The 27,356-nt window shown below is 44.1% G+C and overlaps 1 protein-coding gene across 2 annotated transcripts in view; it reads left to right on the plus strand.

Moving 5' to 3' along the window:
- The window catches only part of TLN2 (talin 2), a 430,025-nt gene that overhangs the window by 349,729 nt on the left and 52,940 nt on the right, over window positions 1–27,356 (plus strand). For both annotated transcript variants that reach the window (XM_077472779.1, XM_077472780.1), the window contains exons 35-40: window positions 512–655; window positions 1,075–1,236; window positions 8,512–8,652; window positions 19,658–19,839; window positions 20,643–20,775; window positions 23,970–24,071. In XM_077472779.1, the coding sequence (XP_077328905.1) occupies window positions 512–655; window positions 1,075–1,236; window positions 8,512–8,652; window positions 19,658–19,839; window positions 20,643–20,775; window positions 23,970–24,071 (864 nt within the window). The remainder of the gene's footprint in view (window positions 1–511; window positions 656–1,074; window positions 1,237–8,511; window positions 8,653–19,657; window positions 19,840–20,642; window positions 20,776–23,969; window positions 24,072–27,356) is intronic.

Below are 27,356 nucleotides of genomic sequence, written 5' to 3' on the forward strand. Positions count from 1 at the left end.
AGGTTTGCAATATAACCTGACAGTCTCTAAATTTCTCTGTCCCTCAATGAGCACCAATAAATACTTTTTACAGTAAATACAACAATTCCAGTGGTGTGCTGCAGAACAGGACGTGTGTTGATAAGGTGCATTGGGTGCTATTAAACATTACCAAACACCACAGCGCACAGGCACGTATAATGCACATGTTCTTGTAGTAAGTGCAATATCTCAGAAGTCTTGATGGCATGTGTACTGAACTAAGGGCAGATATTTTATAGGAAGTAAATGCTACATGAATCATCTGCCCTTACTCAAGGTGGCACCAACCGGAAATGCTGGGGGCTAGTTTTTGAAAGTGATTGCTCAGTAAAATCAGAGAGACATGGGTGGATGGGTGAGTGTGTGTTGAATATTAAAAATTCTAATGTTTTAGTTTGTGGTGCTCAGATGTGGTTTAGTTCTGCTTTAATAACAATAGGATTTTGTGAAATAGGAAATAGAAATTAACTTGAAGTATGTCGTTCTGTAGGCCGCCTACCTGGTGGGTATTTCTGACCCCAATAGCCAGGCTGGTCAGCAGGGTCTTGTCGATCCTATTCAATTTGCCAGAGCCAATCAAGCCATCCAAATGGCATGCCAGAACTTAGTGGATCCAGCCAGCAGTCCATCTCAGGTAAGTGTCATTTGGACATTTTATAGATGCAAAAAAGGTATTAGTATTTTCTCCTTTTATTGAATCAGTTTGTTCTTGCAACTTGCTTTGATTAAAAGTAAACCCTTATTTTTTAGTTAATGTATAATGAGCTTAACCCATAACTTGCATTCAAAATTATATTTTAGTGATGTTGGTAAAACTGATTAGTTGCTACAGATTTTGTGTTTTATTTGTATTTTTTTACAATTTTGTATTATGGCTTTAAATCTATGGCTTTTTCAGACAAAACACATCTACTTTCGTTTGGTGTTTGTATGTATTAGCCTTGGATGTAAATTTGCATGTATAGTTTGCAAGAAATGTTTGTAAATGCAACACAGGATGTTGAGGTCTTGTTTGTTGCTGGCTCTGTCTAGATTTGTCTGCTTGTCCTGTAGGTTCTGTCAGCTGCCACAATAGTTGCCAAACACACATCCGCGCTGTGCAATGCCTGCCGCATTGCATCTTCCAAAACAGCCAATCCAGTGGCTAAAAGGCACTTTGTCCAGTCAGCCAAAGAAGTGGCGAACAGTACTGCCAACTTGGTGAAAACCATCAAGGTAATACCACCGATCGATTTTTGATTAATTATGCTTCTGTTAGGACTGTTAAACTGAAGTTCAGCAATTGATGAAGTATGCCTCAATTATTACATTTTAATGTAGTATTTTGTATATTAATTTCTGTTAAGAACAGGGTTTATACTAATTCTAATCATAAATTAGTGACATAATGAAATGATCTATATGCTTAGCATACGTCAGTGCTAAAACCTATTATAGGAAATCTGTAGGGAAAGAACATTGATGGCTCCCAATGCCGACCTTCGTCTTAAAATACCTTTTTAACCTGGCTGTCAGGCAGATCCAATGGCTTATGTGCTTTTTTGAGTCACTGACCTTGAACATGTATGCAGATAAGCAGTTTTGAATTCATTCTCGTTTTTCAATCTGAATGCATGTTTCAGGGTCTGCACATCAGTCAGGCAACAGGGATTCTTAGGTCAGCACTGCTAGCCGCCATATATCTCTCACTACCTGTTTTGTCTGGTAACATTTTACCATCTTCTCGGGCTTAAAGTGCATGAAAAGGTTAATACACTTCTAATATTTGGTCTCTAAAAGCATTTAGTTATACCTGTTTTAAAAGTGTAAAAACGCCCTTCTTGTCAGAAATTCAAAACTGTCTGGTGCTGTCTGCCTGTGTTAGCTCATCCTATTTTCCCTTCCTAATTCTTATTTTGGACTACAGAATGATTAGCCTTTATGTTGCAGAATTCTGAGAGTGGAAGTGATTAAGTAGTTTAGCAAATAACACCAGGAAGGGATAAAACACAGGGAATGTGCATGCATTGCAGAGGGGTACTGCATCAGGTTTTTTTGGGGGTTTTTTTTGTTTGTTTTTTTAGCTTCTTTGTTTTGTCTTCACTTACGCTTTAAGCTTTGTTCTCTAATATTTTCAGTGGATTACTCTTGTCACGCTATGTTCTTATGCTGCTTTGTCTGTGAAACTGCCATTCATTTATGATTGATTTTGCAATTCTCTTTACTTCAGTAACTGTCTTTTATCCTGGTGTTAAAGTGGTATGTAAAGACCACCCAGAACTGACATTTCAGCATTGATGGGCACTTCTAGTTTCATACAATCCATTAGTTTATGCATCTCTAGAGAATCCATCCAACTGGAATCCCAACTTTTACCACCACCTTGCATATTCTTACCCATCTTGCAGAATAGTTTCGTAATGTGAAATACTGAAAGAACCTTCAGCTGGTGTAAGACATACTTATTATCATGACATATATCTTTCCACTAAAATTCCTGAGGGGTACATTGTAAAAAGCTGCTAGTTTATTCAGCCATACGGCATCAGCTAAAACTCTTAGTACAAGTTTTGGATGAAGTGCCCCTTTCAACAGTGACCTGAATATACAGCAGTGTGCAAAAGTTTTAGCCTCTGCTAAAAAGTACGAATGCTTTTAAAAATACTGCAACAACTGGTTTCCAGTTATCAATTAACAACCTAAAAAATGCATAAACAGGAAAATAAATTAAATCAGTATTTGGTGAATCCACTATTTACCTTTAACCCTTTTGCTGCCAGGCCCTGTACTCCATTTTTACTCGGGTGGCCAGACCATTTTTTTTATTTTTCACTTGCAGCTTTTAGCGTTTAGAAAAGACCCCACAAACCTTATATTTTCTGAAAGAACCTGACCAGTAGAATCAAAAGAAGGTGCTACTGATGTCTAAAATGCCAAGATATTTGCTCAAATATTTATAATATATATATATATATATATATATATATATATATATATATATATATATATATATATATATATTCTAAAAACCCACTAAAATCATGATTAGCCCTTAAAGACACAGAAAATTTTACAAAATTCCTACTAAATATAAAAGCTTAACCTGTATTGAGTTAAAAAATAGCAAATATTTGTAACTTTTTTAAATTGCTCCTTTTTGCAAAATGGTGAAAATGGAACAGACGCAAAAGTGTAATTATACACATTTCTCAAAATCTGAAGGTTTTAATTTTTCCCTTACAGCTTTCAGAATTTATGAAAGACCCCCAAAAATCATATTTTTTCTGAAAAGCAGATGACCTCTAGAATAAAAAGAAGGTGCTACAGATTTTTTAGACCCCCGCGGTATTTGCGCAAATGTTTATCAAACCTATATATTCTCAAAAAATACACTAAAACCATTATTAGCAGGAAAAAACACAGCTAATTTTACAAAATTCCTGCTAAATCCCTACTAAATATAAAAGCTTAACCTGTATCGAGTTAATAAATAACAAAAAATTTCAATTTTTACATTGCGCCTTTTTGCAAAATGGTAAAAATCTAAAATGTAAATATCCAAATTTCTCAAAAAATCTGAAGGTTTTCATTTTTCCATAAAAACACACAATTTTACAAAATTCCTGCTATATTCGTGCAAAATCTAAAAGCTTATCCTGTGTTAATAAATAAATATTTGTACATTTTAAATTGCGCCTTTTTGCAAAATGTTGAAAATCGACCTTACCCTAAAAGTTCTCAAAAAATCTGGAGGTTTTCATTTTTCACTTACAGCTTTCAGAGTTTGTAAAAGACCTCCCAAACCATATATTTTCTGAATATGACCTCTGTAATAAAAAGGTGCTACAAATTTTTTAGGCCACGCAGTATTTGCGCAAATGTTTATCAAAACAATATGTTTGCTAAAAATACATTAAAATCATTAATAGTGGATTCATACATGGCAAAATGTACAACATTCCTGCTAAATTCCTAGTAAATATAAAAGTTTAAAATTGTATTGAGTTAATAAATATTTGTTGTACGTTTTTTAAATTGCACCTTTTTGTGAAATGGTGAAAACTGAAGGTACGCAAAACTGTATCTCCTCCACATCTGTCCCACTTCTGTTCCCCCTGTTCTTCTGCCCCACCACTGTAACCTCCTGCTCATGTGTTCCACTGACGTACCTCCTTTCTCCTCTGCACATCTGCCCCACCTCTGTAACCCCCTGCTTCTTTGCCCCGCCTCTGTAATCCCCGTGCTAATCTGCCCCATCAATGCACCCCTTTTGTCATCTGTCCCACCACTGTACCCCCCTGCTAATTTGCCTCACCACTGTACCCCCTGCACATCTGCTCCACCGCCGTATACCCATGCTCTTCGGTCTCCCTTCCGAATCACCTTTTCCTCTGCCCTAACACTGAACCCATCTGCTCATCTGCCCTACAACTGTAACCCGCTTTCTCATCTGCCCCACCAATGTACCTCCTGCACATCTTTACCCCCTGTTCTTCTGCCCACCACTGTTCCCCCTGCTCATCTGCCCCACCAATGCACCTCCTTTCACATCTGCCCCACTGCTGTACCCCCTGCTCACCTGGCCCAACACTGAACCCCCCTGCTCACCTGGCCCAACACTGAACCCCCCCTGCTCACCTGGCCCAACACTGAACCCCCCCTGCTCACCTGGCCCAACACTGAACCCCCCCTCTCACCTGGCCCAACACTGAACCCCCCCTCTCACCTGGCCCAACACTGAACCCCCCCTGCTCACCTGGCCCAACACTGAACCCCCCCTGCTCACCTGGCCCAACACTGAACCCCCCCTGCTCACCTGGCCCAACACTGAACCCCCCCTGCTCACCTGGCCCAACACTGAACCCCCCCTGCTCACCTGGCCCAACACTGAACCCCCCCTGCTCACCTGGCCCAACACTGAACCCCCCCTGCTCACCTGGCCCAACACTGAACCCCCCCTGCTCACCTGGCCCAACACTGAACCCCCCCTGCTCACCTGGCCCAACACTGAACCCCCCCTGCTCACCTGGCCCAACACTGAACCCCCCCTGCTCACCTGGCCCAACACTGAACCCCCCCTGCTCACCTGGCCCAACACTGAACCCCCCCTGCTCACCTGGCCCAACACTGAACCCCCCCTGCTCACCTGGCCCAACACTGAACCCCCCCTGCTCACCTGGCCCAACACTGAACCCCCCCTGCTCACCTGGCCCAACACTGAACCCCCCCTGCTCACCTGGCCCAACACTGAACCCCCCCTGCTCACCTGGCCCAACACTGAACCCCCCCTGCTCACCTGGCCCAACACTGAACCCCCCCTGCTCACCTGGCCCAACACTGAACCCCCCCCTGCTCACCTGGCCCAACACTGAACCCCCCCCTGCTCACCTGGCCCAACACTGAACCCCCCCCTGCTCTTCTGTCCCACTGCTGAACCCCCTTCTCATCCCTTCTACCACTGTTCCTCCCTGTACATCTGCCCCCCTGCTGTACCCTCCTGCTCATCTCCTCCGCTGTACACTCTTCTTATTTATTATATGCGTGATATGCAGAGTGATGAAAGGAAGCAAAGATGACACTTCTACCTGTCCTTGCACACTCATCCTGCTGATGTACTGTACCTCTCACATCCAGCCCACGTGCTTATATGTGATGTCGCATATGGGCATCTGGAATAATGAGCTTGGGTCAGGGGCATTTTATGAAAACAGTGGGGCTGTGTGCAGGATCATAAGTTGGGCCCCCGCAGCTGAGAAAAAGTGTGGTGCTCTGCACTACAGGAATAGTTGGGTGAAATTTTCATTGCACTGAATACTGGCCGTGGCTTAAAGGGACACAGAGGGCAGGGGTTCAGTAGTGAGTGAGGCAAAGGTTCAGGAATAATTTCAACAAAGTTCCCAGACGCTCAACAGTAATTCCACAAACTGTCACCTGATTTTGGCTTTCTCAATAACAGTGAAATGACTTCTTTCTGAGATTGGTAGTGGCATCTTCCTCCAGATGGTGGACGGGGCTAGCAGGACTGTGATTGGCTTTAGCAGTGGCAGAGACAGTCTTCCTCCTAAAAACAGGGACCGCCTCCCCCCAGCAGAACTGCATCCAATCTCTTCCCCATCACAAAAGCTACAGCAAAGTTTCCCATCTTTTGCAATGTGTGTGGGCACAGTGGCTCCCCCTCAGTGTAGGTGCAGAGTGGGGAATTCTGAACTGACACTTTCCTGCGCTGCTCTGCTGATGGGCAGGGAATCGAGTGCCAGAAAAGAGGCTTAGAGTGTCGGGGGTTGCCTACCCCTTGTCTATACTTTTTAGTGTTGGAGATCATTAAGTCTGACCAAACCCCTAATTCCATGTGCAGAAATTCAGACTCAGGCCTGCAGGGATCCTCCCCTCGTCCTTGTACTGCTCACGTGGCATTTGGTGAACAAACTGTGAAATATTTCAAGTTTGGGCTCATCAGTCCAGAGTACCTTCTGCCATTTTTCTGCACACCAGTTCTTGAATTTCATTTATAAGCAATGTACTTTATTTCCACTATGGAGGTATGGCAATATATTGTATTTGTTTTTTTTTCTGTTTATGTACTTTGCAGGTTAATTGATCAATAAAAACATTTTTTGCAAGTACTTATAACATTTGTACAGTATTGTTACTTGAAATACATGCAACGTTTGACAGCTTGTGTACATGAGCTCCCACCAAGTACACATAATTCTGTTTGTTGAACTGTGTAAAGACAGTTACGTTATTTAAAGAGGAAGTTCAGTCCCCAATATTTTGGTCCTGCCCCGCTACTAGATATCAGAATTATGCGTACATGCGCTTGATACCCCTGAACATGTGTAGATGTACTGAAGGTCTCTGCCCAGTCTTTTGGACTGATCTCTCTATTTTGTTGTATGCAGATACTGACCGGTGAATTTGTAACAAGATTCACCCATCATTTAAACAAAACAAAAAAATATGGTTGAATCCACTTTTTAAAATACTATGTGAATAGAGCTAATCCTCTTTAAAAAGGGGTAAAAAAGATTCACCCATCTGCTGCATAGGGTGAATCCACTTTGTAAATCCATAAAATACAGATGGATGAACATTAACAATTCTTTATACATATAAACCCAAGATTTCCTGTTAGGGATCAAAGTTTAGATTGTACTAAAAAAAAAAAAAAATAGTTGACCAGCAGGTGGTGCTGCCCATGCAATTTGTAATTGTAGATTTCTGTCCTGAGATTACCCTGCGGAATAGGGTACCTTTTTAGGGTCCTTTCGCACTGTTGCATTAACGCACATGCATTGTTGGGTTGTTTTGGCAATGAAGCCCATTTATTTGGTACCATTTCTGGCCACATATGTTGCACTGCAATGCACTTCCTTTGGCAAGATGCATTTGGGTACAGAATAGATGGCCATGTATTGCACAAACAAGTTAGCGTATTTTTATTTTTAGGTATTTTTTTTGTTTTCTTATTCCTTACTTTGTGAAGAAATAATTTTCTTTGCCCCTGCCCAGGTCTCACCCTGTCAAAGGAAAAGATCTAAAAAGATGTCCTGCGCCCCTTCTCCAGTTGCTGGGCACACCGTTGTATTCTAGTCCTGCAATGAATGGAGAGTAGGGTTATTAACAGTGACAATGCTTATTAGCTAACTCTCTAGGCCTCATGCACACTGGGTGTTTTTACAGCTGCTCTTAGGGACATCTGGTATTTTTTTTTTCTGCCTCTAAAATCCCCCCAATGTTAGCCTTTATGTCCATGCACACCTAGGCTTTTGCAGCGTTAAGTGGCAGGAGAGTTTAGAGGCAGGAAAAATCCCACTGCCAGAAGGTGCAGGAGGAGCATAGTTTTCACAGAAAAAACACTGCTAAACACATCCAAACACTAGGCACGTTTACCACTTCAGTGTTTATTCATTTCAATAGCTAGAATAAATTAAATCCCACTCATGCGCCCATGCTGTTCCTTCGAAGCGCATGCGCCAATGACTTCACCGGCTGCATGTAATGTAAATATCTCTGATACAGTGCCCATTTCGGAGATATTTACACTAACTATAGTTAAGCCTTATTATAGGCTTACCTATAGGTACAAAGTATGCCTTTGAGTTTACTTCCTCTTTAAGTAGTAATGAATATTTTACATGGGTTTCTTATTGTCCACAGTTCTAGTTTTAACCATATCTGTGAAAGGCTCAGGGCTTCTCTCTGCTATCTCTCTAATCTGGCAGCTTTTAATGTTCTGCTCTTTTTGGCAGTTTGCGGCAAAATTGTAACAAACACTCACAGCTCTTTGGCTGGCTCAGCATTCATTTAGATTGACTGTTTTGTACTTACAGTAGCTTCTATAGTAGTCCAGGGGAAGCATTAAGGTTTGTGAGATCTGTGTGTGTGTGTATATATATATATATATAATATTATAGGATTTGCTATAAGCATCAGGTTAGGTTCATCAACATAGCAGTTAAATCATATTATTTACTTGGTATTTGTCTTTTTTCCCCTCTGTCCTCACAGACCTTAGATGGAGATTTTTCGGATGAGAATCGTGAGAAATGTAGCACGGCCACTGCCCCTCTCATCTCAGCTGTGGAGAACTTGACTGCTTTTGCATCAAACCCTGAATTTGCCAGTATTCCTGCTCAGATCAGTTCAGAGGTGGGGAGCTGCTTGATATTATTTTCAGTGGCCTTGTATTGTACGTCTGCACGTGTACATCAGTTCTTCATTTTATTTATATAACAGTATGGTGTCTAACACTTGTGTTCAGCAGGGACCAGCCGAGATTCAAACCATTAATGGGCAGGCTGAATGTACCACGCTGGTCAATCGATCAACTTGGGTACAACCAGCCTGCCAGATTCTCTTGCGATTTATTAATAGCAGCTGCTCTAGCCACTAGTGATAATCACTGTCTTCTCCCAGCGGGGATCGCTTTACCCACCGAGAGAAGATAGTGATTATTGCTAGCGGCTATAGCAGCTGCTAGCGCTAATCGCAGGAGAGTTTGGCCAGCTGGTTGTACCCAAGTTGATTGTTCGGCAGGCAGGATTGGCTCGGCAACCTGTGGTTGCAGGATAGAAATTCGCTCCCTGTATGGCTGGCCTAACTATCATACTTCTGTTTGTTTTGCTTGCACATTCAACTTTACAGCGTATTCTAGTTCTGGGATATTTTATTATCTGGTAACATGATCTTTGCTGAAGGGGAAGATAAGCAAATATAAAATGGATGCTGCCTTCAATGAGATGATCTAACCTAATGCCTTGGATTTTGCTTCTGAGATCAGCACAGCATGAACCTGGAGCAGCATTTTCTGCACAAATGTACTTCAGTCCTTCCTTTTTCTCTTTAGTCATGTATCACAGTCCTTAGCACAGTACAGCCCTTATAGAACAGAAGATATATACATGTCTAGTTTCCCTTTATATCCCAAAATAAGTTAGATTATTCCTCATTAATGAATAGTGGGCAGAGCCATGCAAATCATTTCTTCTGGACCAGTGCCATCCAGAACTACTTGTGCATATAACAGCCTGATAATCTAGAGCCTTTTACTCCAAACTTCATAGCGCTGTTTTAGGAGTATTGCCCATCGTCCGTGCAGTTTGTAGAAACTATGTCTTCCAAGTAGGGCTTTGGAACCAACAAAAAGTATAACCCAGAAGGTTAAGGTGAGAAGGGACTAGAGCTGCACAATTCTGGCCAAAATGAAAATCACAATTTTCCCCAATCGTCTTTCAGGACAGCCACCTTAGAGAGACACCGGCTCCTCCCCTCTGAGGAAACACCGCCTTCAATTTCATAATTTAAGCCTCCTCCTCCCTTCGTTCCTCAGTTATGGTGTTTCCTCCGGCGGGGAGACATCGCCAAGGAACCTTAGGCTAAATTCGGTTGGTGAAACTGAAGCCACCCGAGCGGAGCCCTGGCCCCGTTCGGCTATCCGACCGTTCATCGGTCGGTCCAGGACAGTCCTATCAGCGGGGAGCTGTAGTGTTCGTACTGTCCATATACCCTAAACTCCGCTTGGGGAAAGCGGGAAGTTTATGGGGTCGTCCGTTCGTTCACCCGCGGGGGTTTCAACGGAACAAACAGTCCAGTCGGCTGGGGAAGCTGAATACTCGACTGACCTTTACACGCACTCCAATCTTCGCTTGGGGAAAGCAGGAAGTCTTTGGAGAGGTTCATCCTTGCGTTTCGCCCAGTGGGGTGCTGAACGAAGGCGTCCAGGGCCCCCCTGTGTACGCAGCCGGCTGGGAGCTGGAAGCCGGACCGGTAGGCGGGCGACGTCAGTTCCGGTGGGGGCGGACCCCTTCGTTCGATCCGCGTCTTCCGGTTCCGGACGCGGCACGTGAAAGGGAACCTAGCGTTCGGCTGGTGCGGCCTCTCTTTTCACAGTTGCACAGGTAGCTGTTAGAGGCGCATTCGTACCACGCTTCCTCAACGGGAGAATGTCCGAGGCAGAGGCTTCAAAAACTCCTGGAGATAATAGCACCAGCCACTCGAAGGTAAGAGGAAACCTGGGGAGGTGTTCCCTTACTTGTATCCAGTAGCTCCACTGGTGTTCCTCCTTGGTGGTCGGGGGGAAGGGTAGTGTGTCTGGGATCCTGGTGATGGTTGATCCTAGGGGGGGCACTCCCGGTGGTCCTCTATGTAGCGCTGGTGTTGCTGTTTTTTAGGCTCATGCTGCCCCTTCCTGTATTTTGTGTCTTTCAGAAAGCCACGAGCAAGTCCCCCCATGGTTCTAAGAAGAAGTGCCCTTCGTGTAGAACGTCTATGGGAGACTCTTGGTCTAAAGCTATTTGCAAACAATGTGTTGAGGATTTACTTAAGGAACAGGCAGTAGAGCAGGGTGCAGATCTGGTAGCTTCTATGAAGGAACTCTCTGGTACCTTTCAGTCCAGGGGGAGTCTGGGCCCCAGCCTCCGAGCACTCCTACACCAGCGCAGCAGAGTGTACCATCCAGCCCTGTGGATGTTCCTCCTGCAAGGGGAGAGAATTCAGAGGGTCCCAGGGAGGAAGCTGAGGAGGAAATTGACAGTGTCGTTTCAGACTCCCAGGGGGAGTCTGACGCAGAGATGCTGGATGGGGAATCCAGCAGAATCTCGCGGTATAAGCTTTCCCTGGAGGAGGTGGATGAGCTCTTGGGAGCGATTCATACCACTTTAGGTATTCAAGAAGAAACTAAGACATTGTCACTCCATGATCGGATGTACAAGGGCATGGGGGAACAAAAGAAGCGGGTGTTCCCAGTGCATGACGTCTTGATCGATACCATCAAGAAGGAATGGCGGGATCCCGAAAGGAAACCTTTCTTTTCTGGGGCATTAAGACGTAGGTTTCCTTTTTCGGAGGAAGAGACTCTCGTCTGGAATAAATCTCCCAGACTAGACGCTGCTTTTTCCCAGGTGTCCAGACACACTGATCTATCTTTTGAGGATATGGGGGTACTGTCTAACCCTATGGATCGAAGGATGGATTACCTTCTTAAGAAGGCCTGGGATTCGTCACAGGGAAATCTTAAGCCAGCCATGGCAACCACGGTGGTGGCCCGCAACATGGAGTATTGGCTCACCCAGATTAGCGCACACATTGAAGCAGGGACAGCAAAGGAGACTATTCTATCCTCCTTTCCCATGCTTCTTAAAGGGATAGCCTACATAGCGGACGCTTCGGCGGAATCCGTGAGGATGTCGGCAAGGTCCTTGGCCCTGACCAACTCTGCCAGGAGAGCCTTATGGTTGAAGACCTGGCCTGGAGACAATGCATCCAAACTTAAACTTTGTGGAATCCCCTTTACAGGAGATCTACTGTTTGGACCAGGCCTTGAAGCGGTGCTAGATCGCACAGCAGACAAAAGAAAGGCCTTTCCTGTTAAAAGGAAAATTGGGGAACAAGCCAAAAGAAAGACTCGTCCCCAGAAAAGGGTTGTACCACCCCGTACGGTTCAGCAGAAGAAAAGTTGGGGACTCAAAAGCAAGGGCCCCGGGGGAGCAATTTTTCGCCCTCCTGAACAGCCCAAAAAAAAATCTCAGTGACAGGGTCACGGTGGGAGGAAGATTGGGGGCCTTCCTCCCACAGTGGGAAATGATTTCCTCCAATCAGTTTGTCTTGGGGATCGTCAGAGGAGGTTACCATTTGGAGTTTTCGGAACTCCCTCCTCTGAGGTTCCTTGTCACCGAGCTGCCAAAATGCGCAGAAAAATCATCTGCCCTTCTTTCCTCTCTTCAGGAGTTGGAAGAACAGGAGGTGGTAGTACGGGTTCCAGTAGGAGAGACAGGCAGAGGCTTCTACTCTCACGTCTTCGTGATTCGCAAGCCTTCGGGAAAGTTCAGGCTCATCCTGAACCTGAAGCCCCTGAATGTCTCAGTTACCTACAGAAGGTTTCGGATGGATTCGGTTTACTCAGTAAAAGCACTCCTACCTCCGAACTGCTTCATGGCATCAATAGATCTGAAAGATGCATACTTGCATATTCCAATCGCAGAGTCCCACCAGCGTTTTCTCAGACTGGCAGTGAGAACTCCAATGGAAGTACTACACCTTCAGTTCAGAGCGCTTCCTTTCGGACTATCCTCTTCCCCCCGAATCTTCACCAAAGTGATGGCAGAAGTTCTGGCATTTCTGCGTCTCAGGGGAATCTCGGTGATCGCATATCTCGACGATCTCCTTCTGTTTGCCCCTTCCCCAGCACAATTAATTCAGGATTTACAGGTCACAAGAAACCTGTTAGTAAGCCTGGGTTGGCTCCTGAACCTGGAGAAATCCAACTTAATCCCTTCCCAGAGGGTCACTTTCCTAGGGTACGAGTTGGACTCAACAGTACAAAGGGTCTTTCTTCCTTTGGAAAAAATTCAAAAGATAGACAGGGCTCTGTTGTGTCTTCAGGGCAACCACCAGATCTCCATAAGGAAGATCATGTCAGCGCTAGGGTTGCTGACATCCGCTCTTCCAGCGGTTCAGTGGGCAGGGTTACATTACCGCCCTCTACAATTATTTGTGCTGAAGGTTTGGGATCACAGCCAGGAATCTTTGGATTCTCTGGTTTCGATTCCAGATCAGGTAAAGAGGGGTCCCTCTGGTGGTGGAGGAAGGGAGCAAATTTGTCCCAAGGTCTAGAGTGGGTCATGCCAACCTCCAGGGTGGTCACGACCGATGCAAGCAGCTCAGGTTGGGGGGCACACCTAGACTCCCAATTAATACAGGGTATTTGGGAAAAGAGGGACTCGAGGAGATCCTCGAATTGGAGGGAGCTGAGGGCAGTAGATCTAGCTCTCAGAACCTTTCAGAAGGAGCTCCGGGGGAAGCACGTAAGGGTAAGGTCGGACAACTCCTCGGTGGTAGCTTACATCAACAGACAGGGGGGCACCAGGAGCAAGTCCTTATGGGCCCTAGCGGAAGCCATCCTCAGATGGGCCGAAGCAAATATCCTGTCCCTTTCAGCAATCCACTTGAAGGGAGAACAAAATCAGGTGGCAGATTTTCTCAGCAGGAGAACTCTGAGAGAAGGCAATTGGGTTCTCAAGCAGGAAATATTCGAAATGATCACCCGGAGATGGGGGATTCCTGCAATAGATCTCTTTGCCGCAAGGGAAAATGCGAAGGTAGCAACGTTCTTCTCCATAAACAGGGGGGACGGGGCATTGGCGGTGGACGCACTAGCACAGAGTTGGGGTTTCTCCAGGTGCTATGCTTTCCCCCCTCCAGTGCTCATTCCAGCAGTATTAAGGAAATTTCAAGTGGAGAATACTACCCTCATTCTAATTGCACCTCACTGGCCCAGGAGGCCGTGGTTCTCGATCTTGAAGGGCCTGTCTGTAGAACCCCCCTGGATTCTCCCAGTGCAGGAGGATCTCCTGTCTCAAGGTCCGGTGTTCTGCCCTCAGGTAGGACGATGGAACCTGGCAGCGTGGCTTCTGAGGAAGAATTGCTAAAAGCCAAGGGCTTCTCAGACCGGTTGGTAGCCACTCTTCTAAACTGTAGGAAAAAGGAAACCCAGTCCATTTACTTAAAGGTATGGAAACGGTTTAACAGCTGGTGTTCAGAGGGTTCCTTCAACGTGCATAGCCCTATAGCCGTTCTAGAGTTCCTGCAGGCAGGGGCGGATAAGGGGTTAGCGCTTGGAACACTAAAAGCTCAGGTTTCCGCTTTGAGCGTGTTTTTAGAGAAACATCTAGCGTCAGATCCTTGGGTCGTAAGGTTCTTCAGGGCCCTAGGTAGGCAAAGACCAGCTTCAAGCTCCCCCTTCCCGGTTTGGGATCTTTCTTTAGTTTTACAGGTTCTCACAGGGGAACCTTTTGAGCCGTTAGAATCTTGCTCATTAAAGCTGATCACTCTCAAAACAGTGTTTTTGGTGGCGATCACTACAGCAAGAAGAGTAAGTGAACTCGAAGCCCTTTCTGTCAGGGCTCCCTTTTTTCAGGCTTTTCCGGATCGTCTGGTTTTGAAGATAGATCCGGCCTTTTTGCCTAAGGTAGCTTCTAGTTTCCACAGGATGCAGGAGATTGTGCTACCTACATTTTGTTCAAATCCAGTTAGAGAACAGGAACACATGTTTCACAGACTAGATGTTAGAAGATGTGTTCTTTATTATTTAGACTGCACAAGTCAGTTCAGAAAGACAGATTCACTTTTTGTTTTATTTTCAGGGGCCAGGAAGGGTTCCAAAGCCTCTAGACGTACCATAGCTAGATGGTTAAGGTTAGCCATTGGGCAGGCATACGTGGCAGGGGGATTAGATCCTCCAGCGGGCATTAGAGCACACTCAACCAGGGCCGTGGCAACTTCTCAGGCAGAGTGGGCTGGTGCGTCTCCGGAACAGATCTGTAGAGCTGCAACGTGGTCCAGTTTTTCTACGTTTGTGAGACACTATAGACTGGATCTTCTGTCAGCCAAAGACCAAGCCTTTGGTCGAAAGGTGCTACAGGCAGTAGTCCCACCCTAAGGTAATATACTCGCTTATCCTCTCTAAGGTGGCTGTCCTGAAAGACGATTGGGGAAAAATGGAATTACGTACCGGTAATGTCCTTTTCCAGGAGTCTTTCAGGACAGCACCGGTTCCCACCCAAATTGTTGCAGATCATCGGGAACTCATTGCATGAGATCGTCAGGTAAGACTTAAAAAGTTTATTTGTTTGACGTGTTCTTGTGTCTCCCCAGTTTGGCCGGAGGTACTCTGGAAGAACTGAGGAACGAAGGGAGGAGGAGGCTTAAATTATGAAATTGAAGGCGGTGTTTCCTCAGAGGGGAGGAGCCGGTGTCTCTCTAAGGTGGCTGTCCTGAAAGACTCCTGGAAAAGGACATTACCGGTACGTAATTCCATTTTTTTTGCTTAGAATAAAAAGATCACGATTCTCACTGTAAAATCCTTTCACATTATACAAAAAAATTGGGCTGACTTTACTGGTTAGTGTTTTTTTTTTTAATTCATTAACCACTTGCTTACTGGGCACTTAAACCCCCCTCCTGCCCAGACCAATTTTCAGCTTTCAGCGCTGATGCACTTTGAATGACAATTGCGCGGGCATACAACACTGTACCCAAATGAAATTTTTATCATTTTTTTCCCACAAATAGAGCTTTCTTTTGGTGGTATTTAGTTACAGCTGGGAGTTTTATTTTTTGCTAAACAAACAAAAAAAAAATGCGAAAAAAAAAAAAAAATCATGTTTAATAGTTTGTTATAAAATTTTGCAAACAGGTCATTTTTCTCCTTCATTGAAGTGCGCTGATGAGGCGGCACTAATAGGCACAGATAAGGTGGCACCGATAGGCACAGATAAGGCAGTACTGATGGGCACAGGTAAGGCGGCACTGATGGGCAAAGATTGGCACAGATGAGATGGCACGGATGGGTGGCACGGATGGCTGGCACTAAGGGGCACTGATGGGTACCACTGATTGATGGGCACTGATAGGTGGCACTGCTGGGCACTGATGGGCACTGGTAGATGACACTGATGGGCACGGATATGTGGCACTGGGGTGCAGCACCGTTGTTGAGGCAGATTGTGGGCACTGCTGGGTGGCACTGTGGGCACTGCTGGGGGGCACTGTGGGCACTGCTGGGGGGCACTGTGGGCACTGCTGGGGGGCACTGTGGGCACTGATGGGGGGCACTTATTTTTTAATGAGGTGGCACTGGCAGGGGGCAGGTGGGCACTGGCAGGGCTGGCCGTGATCGGGACTGATGTCCCGATCGTGGCCGCCGGTGATCGGCTCTTTTTTTTTTCTCCTCGCGCTGTCAGCGTGAGGAGGAATAATAGCCGATTACCGGCTCTGTTGTATCACATGATCAGCTGTCATTGGCTGACAGCTGATCACGTGATAAGGGGTCGGGATCGACCCCTTGCTCGGATCAGTGATCAGGCGAGTCTCATAGACTCGCCGATCACAGAGCGGGGCGCGCAGGCCGCTCGTGCACGGGACGACGTCAATAGATGTCGTCCCGGCAAAGGAGGTCCGCGCTGTAGCAGTCATTCGGCTATAGCGTGGGTCTCAAGTGGTTAAAGTCATTTTTTCCCCCAAAAAAATTGCATTTAAAAGACCACTGTGCAAATACAGTGTGACATAAAATATTGCAACAACCACCATTTTATTCTTAGAGACTCTGCTAAATATATATATATATATATATATATATATATATATATATATATATATATATATATATATATATATAATATATGTTTGGGGGTTCTAAGTAATTTTCTAGCCAAAAGATCTCAACTTGAAACCAACAAATGCCAGAAAAAGGTTTCAGTGGTTAAACTTTCTTTATTTACACACGAAGTCTATTCCATTGACAAATTGTTACAATGTTTACACTTTGATCCACTGCTAAAGAATGTTGTGATTCTTGGCAGACTGCCCATTTTTTTTTTCTTCCTTTCTTTTGATGGCTGTGGCTTCAGAAGAGCAGAGAGAATTCTTTTCATAATAAGAATCGTGAAACACTTTTGTCAATATTGCAATGGGGAAAGTCACCATAACGTTTTTTGACAATTTATCGCGCAGCTCTAGAAGGGACTAAAGGATCAATTGCGTAACACAATAAACCTTCCTTGGAAGCTAGTTACTGTATCATTCCACCACATATCCTAAAATGAAAGTATAACTAAAGGCAAAACATTTTATTTTTATTTTGGATAGAGTGCAGGGGGATTAGGACAGTTTTTGTTGCTGTCTGTGCCCCAGTTATGGAGATTCACCTTCTCAATTTGTCCTGTTTGCCAATAATATTAAAAGTGAAAGTAAAAGAAAATCTGAACTTTTGGAAAAGTAATAGAGGGGAAATCTTCCAATGGGGGCACTAGTTCTGGTGACCTGAGGGGACCCAAGGAAGTCCATTAATTAGCAGGGATTTCCTCTCATCTCCTGTTCACCTATGGTTTATGGGACAGGACATGGAGGGAAATCTCTGCAATGGGACACATAGTGGAAGAAAAATATGACAGGGATTATAACCCTCCCTTACTCTAAAATGGGGAAAAAAATGGCTATAGTTTTACTTAAAGGCTATTCCTCAAATCGAGATTTTGAGTGTAAAGAAATGATTTGGATGGTTTTACCTGCTAACCTGAAATTAACAATCTATTTTTGGAATAGGTGATGAATAAATCTGTGACTACTGTCTATTCTAGAAGGGCTCTACTGTGCTATAGCCCATGTTTGCAGCAAAACTGTTCACTTACACGTTAAAGATTAAGTTCACCTTTTGACAAAAGATAACAAATGCAAATTTGTTTGCAGGTAAAAAAAAATGCATTTATTATTTTTGGTCAAAGGAGCCTGTAACACATAGCACCAGCGATTAGCAGATCGCCGATGCCATGCAGGTCTCCTGCAGAACTGTCAGTGAATCGGCTTGCTCGTACCTTGTACAAGGAAGCTGATACATTCTGACAGGAAGACTCCATGAACTACCATTGCGATCATATCGCCGTGGTAGTTCATTGAAAACTTCAAGTTGACAGCTGTAGTTTTCCATTGACAGAGCAGTGTGAATAAGGGACAGCTAGCAGAGGGGAGAAGAACTACTATAGTGTACCACACAGTAGCCCTGTTACTAGTTACACTCCCTTGTCAACGTTTTGGTCCCCTTCAGAAACATTTTCTGAGCAAGAAATACTTCCATTCCACCCTGGTAAAAATTTGTGTTCTCTGCAACATGTTACCCTAACTCTGTGGTATTTCCTGCTCTCCTCAGCAGGACTTTATACCTAATAGTAGAAATTGGTTAATTGTGCTGTGCACTCAATTTAATAAGATATCACGTGTCGGTATGCATTGGTTACCTTGACTATAACTGACAAATTTGCCTCCCCAATTAAGTTTAATTATGTTACCCTGAACATCTTTTAAGCTGAAGTTTCGATAATATGTAATTCCAGGCCCTACAGCTTTAGTGACCTGACTTACCTGTAATTAAGTGTGTCCCACATTGTGCAGGCAGCTGAACTCTGGAGAAATCTTCACTACAGGCATGTCGGCCCTCCTCATGGTTCCTGAACTACCAATGTTGCAGTGGTTAAGTCGGCCATATATGGATCGATTCTTGGTCGGTTCAGCAGACTGGCCAAGATTCGATCCATTTATGGGCAGGCTGGTTTTACTGAAGTCAATTCATCGATCAACTTCAGTACAGCAGGCCTGTCAGATTGTTTCTATGCAATCACTGCCAGTGGCTATAGCTATCAGCAGTGATAATTGTGTTCTGCCGGCCGAGACAGCTCCCCACCAGCAGCACGCTAATAGCTCCGCTGACTGTGTTAATGAGGAAATCAAGCAATTTTGCATGGTGGAAGGAAAGAAAATTGTATTGTGTACGGTCTTCCATAATAGCGTTGGTTTCCTGGGCAGGATTAAAAAAAAAAAGTCTCCTAACAGGGATCCAATCTCTCCTCTTTCTCTTTGCTCTTCCCCCCTCATTCCTACCCTCCCCTTTCCTCCCTCTCCCCTCCCCTTTCCTCCCTCTCCCCTCCCCTTTCCTCCCTCTCCCCTCCCCTTTCTTCCCTCTCCCCTCCCCTTTCTTCCCTCTCCCCTCCCCTTTCTTCCCTCTCCCCTCCCCTTTCTTCCCTCTCCCCTCCCCTTTCTTCCCTCTCCCTCTCCCCTTTTCCTCCCTCTCCCCTTTTCCTCCCTCTCCCCTTTTCCTCCCTCTCCCCTTTTCCTCCCTCTCCCCTTTTCCTCCCTCTCCCCTTTTCCTCCCTCTCCCCTTTTCCTCCCTCTCCCCTTTTCCTCCCTCTCCCCTTTTCCTCTCTCTCCCCTTTTCCTCTCTCTCCCCTTTTCCTCTCTCTCCCCTTTTCCTCCCTCTCCCCTTTTCCTCCCTCTCCCCTTTTCCTCCCTCTCCCCTTTTCCTCCCTCTCCCCTTTTCCTCCCTCTCCCCTTTTCCTCCCTCTCTCCTGCTCCTCCCCCCCCCCTTCTCTCCCTCTCCCCTTTTCCTCCCCTCCCCTGCTCCCCCCCCCTTTCCCCCTCTCCCCTGCTCCTTCTTCCTTCCCCTCTCCCCTGCTCCTTCTTCCTTCCCCTCTCCCCTGCTCCTTCTTTCTTCCCCGTTCTTCACTTTACCCAGAGTGACTAATATCAAAGCTTGATGAATCCATGTATACATGCTCCTCACTGGTATAACTATACAATTGAATGTTTTATGTAATATTGTTACTTGCAGGGGTCTAATGCTCAGGAACCCATTTTAGTATCGGCTGTTACTATGCTGGAGAGCTCCTCATCGCTTATAAAGACAGCACGCTCTTTAGCAATCAATCCTAAAGATCCACCAACATGGTCAAGCCTGGCTGGTCACTCCCGTGTAGTGTCTGACTCAATCAAGAGCTTGATTACATCCATCAGGTATGGAAGATACATGAGAAACGACAAATTGAATTCTACTTGTTTGTAGCCATGGTACTGCAGAGGACTAGTAAACTGTCCTACCAAATTCACCACAATTGCCCACTAGGTGAGAGGGTATAAGTGACTCCAAATTAGCAGTAGTTTTTGTGACTTTCAGAGTTTTTACTGCTGTTGGTAATTGTGAGTTTACCCAGCAAAGAATTCTGCAGTCTACTTTTTTTCTTTTCTTTTTTTGTAATTACTTTGCAGAGTTTTCTTTTTCTGGAGCATAGGGTTACATTCACATGAATGTTTGTATCTGACAGTAGCTAAACGCCAGTAATCTGCACTTTAAAAAAGATTAAATATTTTCTGCAGGTAGTTGCAGTTTGTAAATGAGTTTCTGCGTTTTCTGATGTTTTTCCCCAATACCCCATTCTTGGGGGATTATATTCCATGCACCCCCTCTTCCTCTTTGTTGGAAATTTTCTCAGCAAGGAGTTAGCTCTTTGAAATTGAAATGGAGTGCAGAGCAAAGCTGGTGATTACCATTGTGTGCTTGCTTGGGAGAAGAGGATTGAGGGTTAGTTAACACCAGGATCGCACGAGAACGCCCCTTCTGGAAGTAACTTTTTCTAAGAACAAAAGATGGTCATATTACAGCTCTACCAATGCTCCTTTTTGGTCACATGTCATTTCAACTGGAGAAAGAAATCTTAAGTTGTCTATTGTTGTAATGATGAGGTATTCCTATGGCTCATGAAAGCCCAACAAAAACATATAATCACACTAGTAATTCACTTTGATTCCTCTCAATGTAGGGACAAAGCACCAGGACAGAGAGAATGTGACCAGTCTATTGACAGCATCAACAGGTGTATTCGTGGTATTGAACAGGCATCTCTTGCTAGTGTCAGCCAGAACCTGGCTATGAGAGATGATATATCTCTAGAGGTAAGATTCACTCTGGAATTCCTTTTTTAATACTTATTAGGTGAAACCAAGAGCAGTTTTCAGATATTACCATGTTCATTAAGATATTGGAAGGTGATGCATTTACCGTATTTATCGGCGTACAACACGCACATTTTCCCCCTTAAAATAGGGGGAAAATAGCGTGTACATGTTACGCCGAGGGGACGGAGGGGATGAGCGCTGCTGAAATAGAGCCGGATCTCCTGTGTACTCGACTCGCAGTCACACTTAGTCCCGCCCCCTGAACAGCTCCTAGCATTGTCGTCCCAGCATTGGACCAATGTCCATTATAGGATCCGGGCCAAGGGGCGGAACTGGGTGCGATGCAGAGTACACAAGAGATCCGGCTCTATTTTGTCAGTGTTCTTCCCCCCAATGGCAGCCTATATTTTGGCAATGCTACTGATGGACACTAATCAGGCTGCAGTGACGAGCAATGCTGCAGATGCGCACAGATCAGGCTGCAGATTGGCACTGATCAGGCTGCATTGATGCTTTAACCATCATTTTTTGTCAAAGTGGTTTATTTAAAAAAAAAAAAAAAAAAATTCCCTGAAACTTCCCTCTTAAATTCGGGTGCATGTTATATGCTGGCATGTGTTATACGCAGATAAATACGGTATATATTAAACAAAAATGTTATTGTAATCAAATCTAGTTACAGGCAGGTAATCTAATTCTGACTATAGGAATATGGTTCACATAATAAGAATGTAATATTACGTGTTAGATTCTAGTTTCACATGCACTGACCATAAGGTTGGAATTTTTTTTACTAACCTTGTGATCCAGTAATGCAGAGAGAGAGGCATTGATCGTTCTCAGGGCATTTAACAGAAATGCATAACTGATAAACATATTGGTGACTGCTGCTCCATTTCACATTTTCCATTTTCTGATTAGCAGAAGGGTAAGCAGAGTAGGGGATGTAGAATATGTAGAATCACAAAGGGGAGTTGAGAAAGAGGGTGTCTGGAAATTATAGTGGTAAAGGGAAGGGTATGGTAGAGAAAGGGATCAATTAAAGGGTTGGGGGGTAAGAGGCCCCACAGCTCTTCTCTCTTTGATGTTCAAATTAAATCCTTACCTTATTGGTCATGGTGTCTTTTATACAGGAACCAATGACTTCAGGTTTTTAAGTGTTTTTCCAATTGTTCTTTTAAACCTGATTTAAGTTGCTCTGTTACCTGTATATCAATAACTGTATCATACCAATGTTCGATGGTAAGTGGTGTCATCTATGCTTAAGAAGAGAGTTCTTATAGCACCTAACTGACATTGAACTATCATGTAGGAGAAAAAAAAAGGTTTATTTATACCCAGTTTACTGTCAGCCACCTCCTTCAGAAAGACTAACTCTCTCTGTCATTCCTGATGGTTCCCGTAAGGGTAAACCAGCTTCTAGGTCTACCATTCTTTGATGGCTTAGACAGACCATTATTCAAGCATGTGACCTTAAAGCTGAACTCTAGTCACGAGAACTTTCATATAAATATATTCCTAAAGAGGCACAATAGGGCAGTAGGCAATAGGGATATAAATACCAAATACCTTTACGAGTCCAGTTATTACCATATAAAACTAGTGGCATCTTCATTGTGCTAGACATAGCCTGTGCGGAGAGCAGAGCTGTGGGTGGGATGGACCTAGCAAGCTTACCACTACAGGAGGGGACGAATACAAGACTTGTCTCCCTGCACAAGGAGAGTGCGCAGAAGTGACTGGTCTGTATTTCAGGAAGTTCCTCCACAAAGGAAAAGTTTCAAATAATAATGTCTCTTGTAGTAAACAATATTTGCTCATCCTGGAGTTCAGTGTAAGTATCAGGTGCCACCCTTTCCTTTCAAGGCACATTCCACTAGATCTGTAAGTGCCTCTTAGGCTCTTCAGCATCAGGCTACTGTTTCATAGATTTGTAAGGTTGCCATGTGGTTTTCTCTTCACACATTGTTCACGTTTAACCAGCTGGGTCAGATTGAGGCCTCATCTAAAATCAGTTTAAGTTTAAGACCTAGGTTAGGCTGCAGGCAGTACCCTGTTAGTTTTTTGTCTGCTATTGCCAGCCCTTCAGTCGGGCTATTTTTGGACATTGCGACAGTATAAGACTTCCTGTGTCTCTCGGTGAACAAAAAAATAGCATTTTTGTACTTTTCATAAAATGATTTTCTTGGCACACAAGTCCCAACCCTCTGTGTGCATAATTATGCTCTTAGTACTGCTGTATCACAAAATTGAGGAATGCTAAGAGCAAAATGGGGTTATCCTGGGCTGGTCTACAACATTTTGGTTGTCTGTGTCCAATACCCTTGTAGGGGGCAATGCACCTGCCAATTATTATTATACAGGATTTATATAGCGCCAACACTTTATGCAGCACTTTACAATATAAAAGGCGACAATACAGTTACAATACAATAAAATACAAGAGGATTAAGAGGGCCCTGCTCAGAAGAGCTAACAATCTTCATTCAAGACTTCCTCAATGTACTCCCAAAAAAAGGATTTTACGTTGAATACAAATTGTCTATTTTTCATGTCAGATTTTTCTTAAACGTGCAGAACTTGTTATATCTAGTTCATGTAGCTGTTGTGTTCTACTAAAGAACTGGGAGTAGTAGAAGTCATTCACGTTTGCAGTCCCCCATGCAGCATTTTCTTATGAGGTAATATATTCTGTAAAGCGTATGTGATTAGTAATTTTTGTCTAAATGACATCTTGTTCTTAAGTACACTTTTTTTTTTTTTCCAACCATCCTGCACTTGTTTTATTCTGCCCAACTGTGATCTGGAGATGTACACAGTACATGCATTTTCTCCATAGGGCTCAAGCCTATTCTGATGCAATGGGGCGTTAAGCACAACTAAATGGAAGCGCACGCATATCTTCTTTTGTTCCTTCACATGATCCTTAATTCTTTTAATGTGTTATAAAAATAGGTAGATGATCGCATACTTTTGGCAAGACTTGAAATTTTCCTGTACATTTTAGGATGTAATTCACAAGTGAATGTATTGCATGACTTGAAATGTTCTGTCATGATATATTTTAGTTGTGGATTTAAATGGAGGTATAGATTGTCAGTAACCTAAATTGTAGGTTTTACTTTCCGTCCATTTAGTACAATTGCATTGTCCTAGAATTTGCTCTGACTTTTATATTATTAATTGTTTAGGCGCTCCAAGAACAACTAACATCTGTGGTTCAAGAGATTGGTCACCTCGTTGATCCTATTACCACAGCTGCACGAGGAGAAGCTGCTCAGCTCGGGCACAAGGTATATATATTAATGCCATTGCCTAGTTTATTAAAACATTGTAACTATAGTGCACAACTCTGGATTTACACAATGCAATACAGTTAAACTGGAAGATACTATGAGGAGAAATCTGCTATTTATGAAAATGTTTCTTGATCGTATACGGGACACAGAGCCATAGTAATAACTATATGGGTATATAGGCCACCTTTAGGTGATGGACACTGGCACACCCTAAGACAGGAAATTCACTGCCTATATAACCCCTCCCATTACTGGGAGTACCTCCGTTTTTTTGCCAGGGTCTTAGGTGTTCGTCACACTATGCAGAGGCTTCACTGGCATATCCCTGGCTGGAGCAAGCCTTTGCAACCGGATCCATCCAAAGTGCCATTGAGGCCAAAGTGGTTGGTACCCGGGCCTCATGGCGCAAGAAAAAAGATTTTGCCTGTAACGCTTCTCTTTGAGAGCTGGACCCTGGGATTCAGTGCTTTGGTCAGATTGTAGCGCTATAAAGCTTACTGACAGGGTGCTATACAGGTCCAAGGCAGTGGAACCCCAATTAAAAAGGACCCCAGTCCTTGAAGGTTTTTTAGCGGAGCCTGCCAGGATGGGTGAAGATTGGGTCTGTTTGGTTTTACCACAGAATCCTGCAGCGGGATAAGGCAAGTTGAGATTTCTGAGGAATTAAAAAAAAAAAATGTTCCTTTTGGATTTCTACTGTACAGTAAATGTTGTCATGCCTAAAGTCACCACTGGGGGCTGTAAAGAGCACATACCTGTTCAGCTCTCGCTCTGTGTCATCAGAAGCTGCAGGCTTCCTCTAGCTATCTGTTCTGGCCACCGGTAAGTGGTTTGGAGGCAGAGATTTGGCTGCAATTACTCCACCTGGGAAATGCTTTCTCTCCCCTCTCCAGGAGCAGGCAGGGGGGATGCTGTAGGGTCTGGCGGTTTGCCACTCCACTCCGCCTCCACCGCTTTTAGAAGCGGCAGCTCTCCTCTTCCTCGTGCTCTCCTCCTACACCCCCCCACGCCGATCGGATTGGAGTCCTGCGTGTGGGAGGAATCACTTTATTTTTTTTTAAAGGGGGGGCGTAGTGAGGAAGTAAGGAGGCATGGCATAGCGCAGCGTTGGCGCTGCCATCAAAGCGCAGGGTGGATTAGCTTATACTCAAACTCCATTGTCAGTCTCATTTGGACTAACTGAGGGACACAGAAGCAGATCTGGGCATGTGGGTGTTGGGACACAGGCATTCCCCAAGGCACATTTCAGGCTGAGCGTTTAATAGCAGTAACAATTGCTGAACTATTGCTCAGCAGGGGGCGTTTTTCCTTGCAAGTACCTCTGCATTTGTGCTTAGGACTATGCATTCCAGAAGGGGACATAAACATTCCTCAAAGAGGGGACCAAAGGTATCACCATCAGGCTCTGAGGACCCTAGTCTCACCTCAGCAATGCCACCCCCCCTGAAGATCATGGGGTAGCTGGTCAGGGTGAGCCATCGGGTTTGTTAAGTGTTGCAACTGTTTCCAACACTTCAGCCCCTGTCTACATTACTGAGGATGTTTTCTCTTCCGCTTTGGTGGGGCTGGAGGAAAGATTGACTGCTCTAATTGCATCTTCCCATCATGGGAGAAAATGCGATAGGTCACCTTTTATCACCAAAGTCCCTCAAACAGAGAATCAGTGGGCAGGGGAAGATGAGGCCCCTTTAGGGGACCGTGAGGAGGCGGACTCCTCATCCGAGGAATCAAATGTGGAAGAACCTTTTTCAGCTTCACAACCTGAAAAGTTGCTGGTACAATCACTTACAGAAATGGTTCGCTCCACATTTGTTACCCTTAAATGAGTCCGCTGAAAGGCCCACTTATTTGTGTTCCCTAAAGCCTCCCCAAGCTATGCATTCTTTTTCTGTCCATCCGTTATAGGAACAGCTTATGTATTCTGAGTGGGATCACCCAGATAAGCATTTTCTCCCTCCTAAAACGTTCTCTACACTTTATCCTATGGAGGAAAAATTCACAATGTGAATAAAAATGTAACTTGTCTGGTAGACAATGCTCAAATGCTTAACCCTTTCGTGACTAAGCCTATTTCTGACATTTGGTGTTTACAAGTTAAAATCCATATTTTTTGCTAGAAAATTACTTAGAAGCCCAAACACTGTATATATTTTTTAGCAGAGAATCTAGAGAATAAAATGGTGATTGTTGCAATATTTTATGTCACACGGTATTTGTGCAGTGGTGTTTTAAACGCAACTTTTTGGGAAAAGGGACACTTTCATGAATTAAAAAAAAAACGTATCGTTATCCCAATTTTTTGTATAATGTGAAAGATGATGTTACGCCAAGTAATTTGATACCAAACATGTCATGCTTTATAATTGCACGCACTCGTGAACTGGTGACATTTGGTACCTAAAAATCTCCATAGGCGACATTTAATTTTTTTTTAAGGTTACCAGGTTAGAGTTGCAGAGGAGGTCTAGTGCAAGAATTATTGATCTTGCTCTGACGATCGCTGCGATACCTCACATGTGTGATTTGAACACCGTTTACATATGCGGGTGCGACTTCCGTATGCGTTTTCTTTGCTGCGCAAGCTCCCGGTGACGGGGGCTCTTTATGATTTGTTTTCTTCTTTTATTTATTTTTATATTATTAAATTGTTGTTGTGTTTTTTTTTTTTTTTTTTTTTTTTTTTTTTTTCCAATTGATCACTTTTATTGCTGTCACAAGGAATGTAAACATCGCTTGTGACAGTAATAGGTGGTGACAGGTACTCTTTTTATGGAGGGATCGGGTTGCTTGTGCACTCTTACTAGTCTGATTCATACCTTGTTTTGCATACCTTGTTTTTCTTGATGAACCCACCTCTGGTTTGGGATCATTTAAACCTCCCCGATCTGGGGATGCCTTTCCCATTCATTCATGGCTAAAAAAGCTTATGTATTCTGAATGGGAACATCCGGGTAAACAATATTATCCTCCTAAGAAATTCTCCACAGTTTATCCTATGGAAGAGAATTTCTATAAGGAGTGGGAGTTCCAGCAATGGATGCTGCGATTGCCTCAGTGAACAAAAGTCTCGCGTGTCCAGTGGATAATGCGCTAATGTCAAAGGATCCAACAGATAAAAAGTTGGAACTTCTTTCCAAAAGCAATATGTCTTTAGCAAGTTCAGTAGCGCAGCCGGTTCTTGTGGCAATTGGTGTATCCCAGTCCATTAGGAACAGTTTGTGGAGATACTTAAGATTCTGCCTGATCAGCAGGCCCAGCAATGGCCTAGTGTATCAGATG

This window comes from Lithobates pipiens, unplaced genomic scaffold (assembly GCF_037356315.1).
Source record: "Lithobates pipiens isolate NorthernLeopardFrog02 unplaced genomic scaffold, aLitPip1_a1.2 Scaffold_8, whole genome shotgun sequence".
NCBI lineage: Eukaryota > Metazoa > Chordata > Amphibia > Anura > Ranidae > Lithobates > Lithobates pipiens.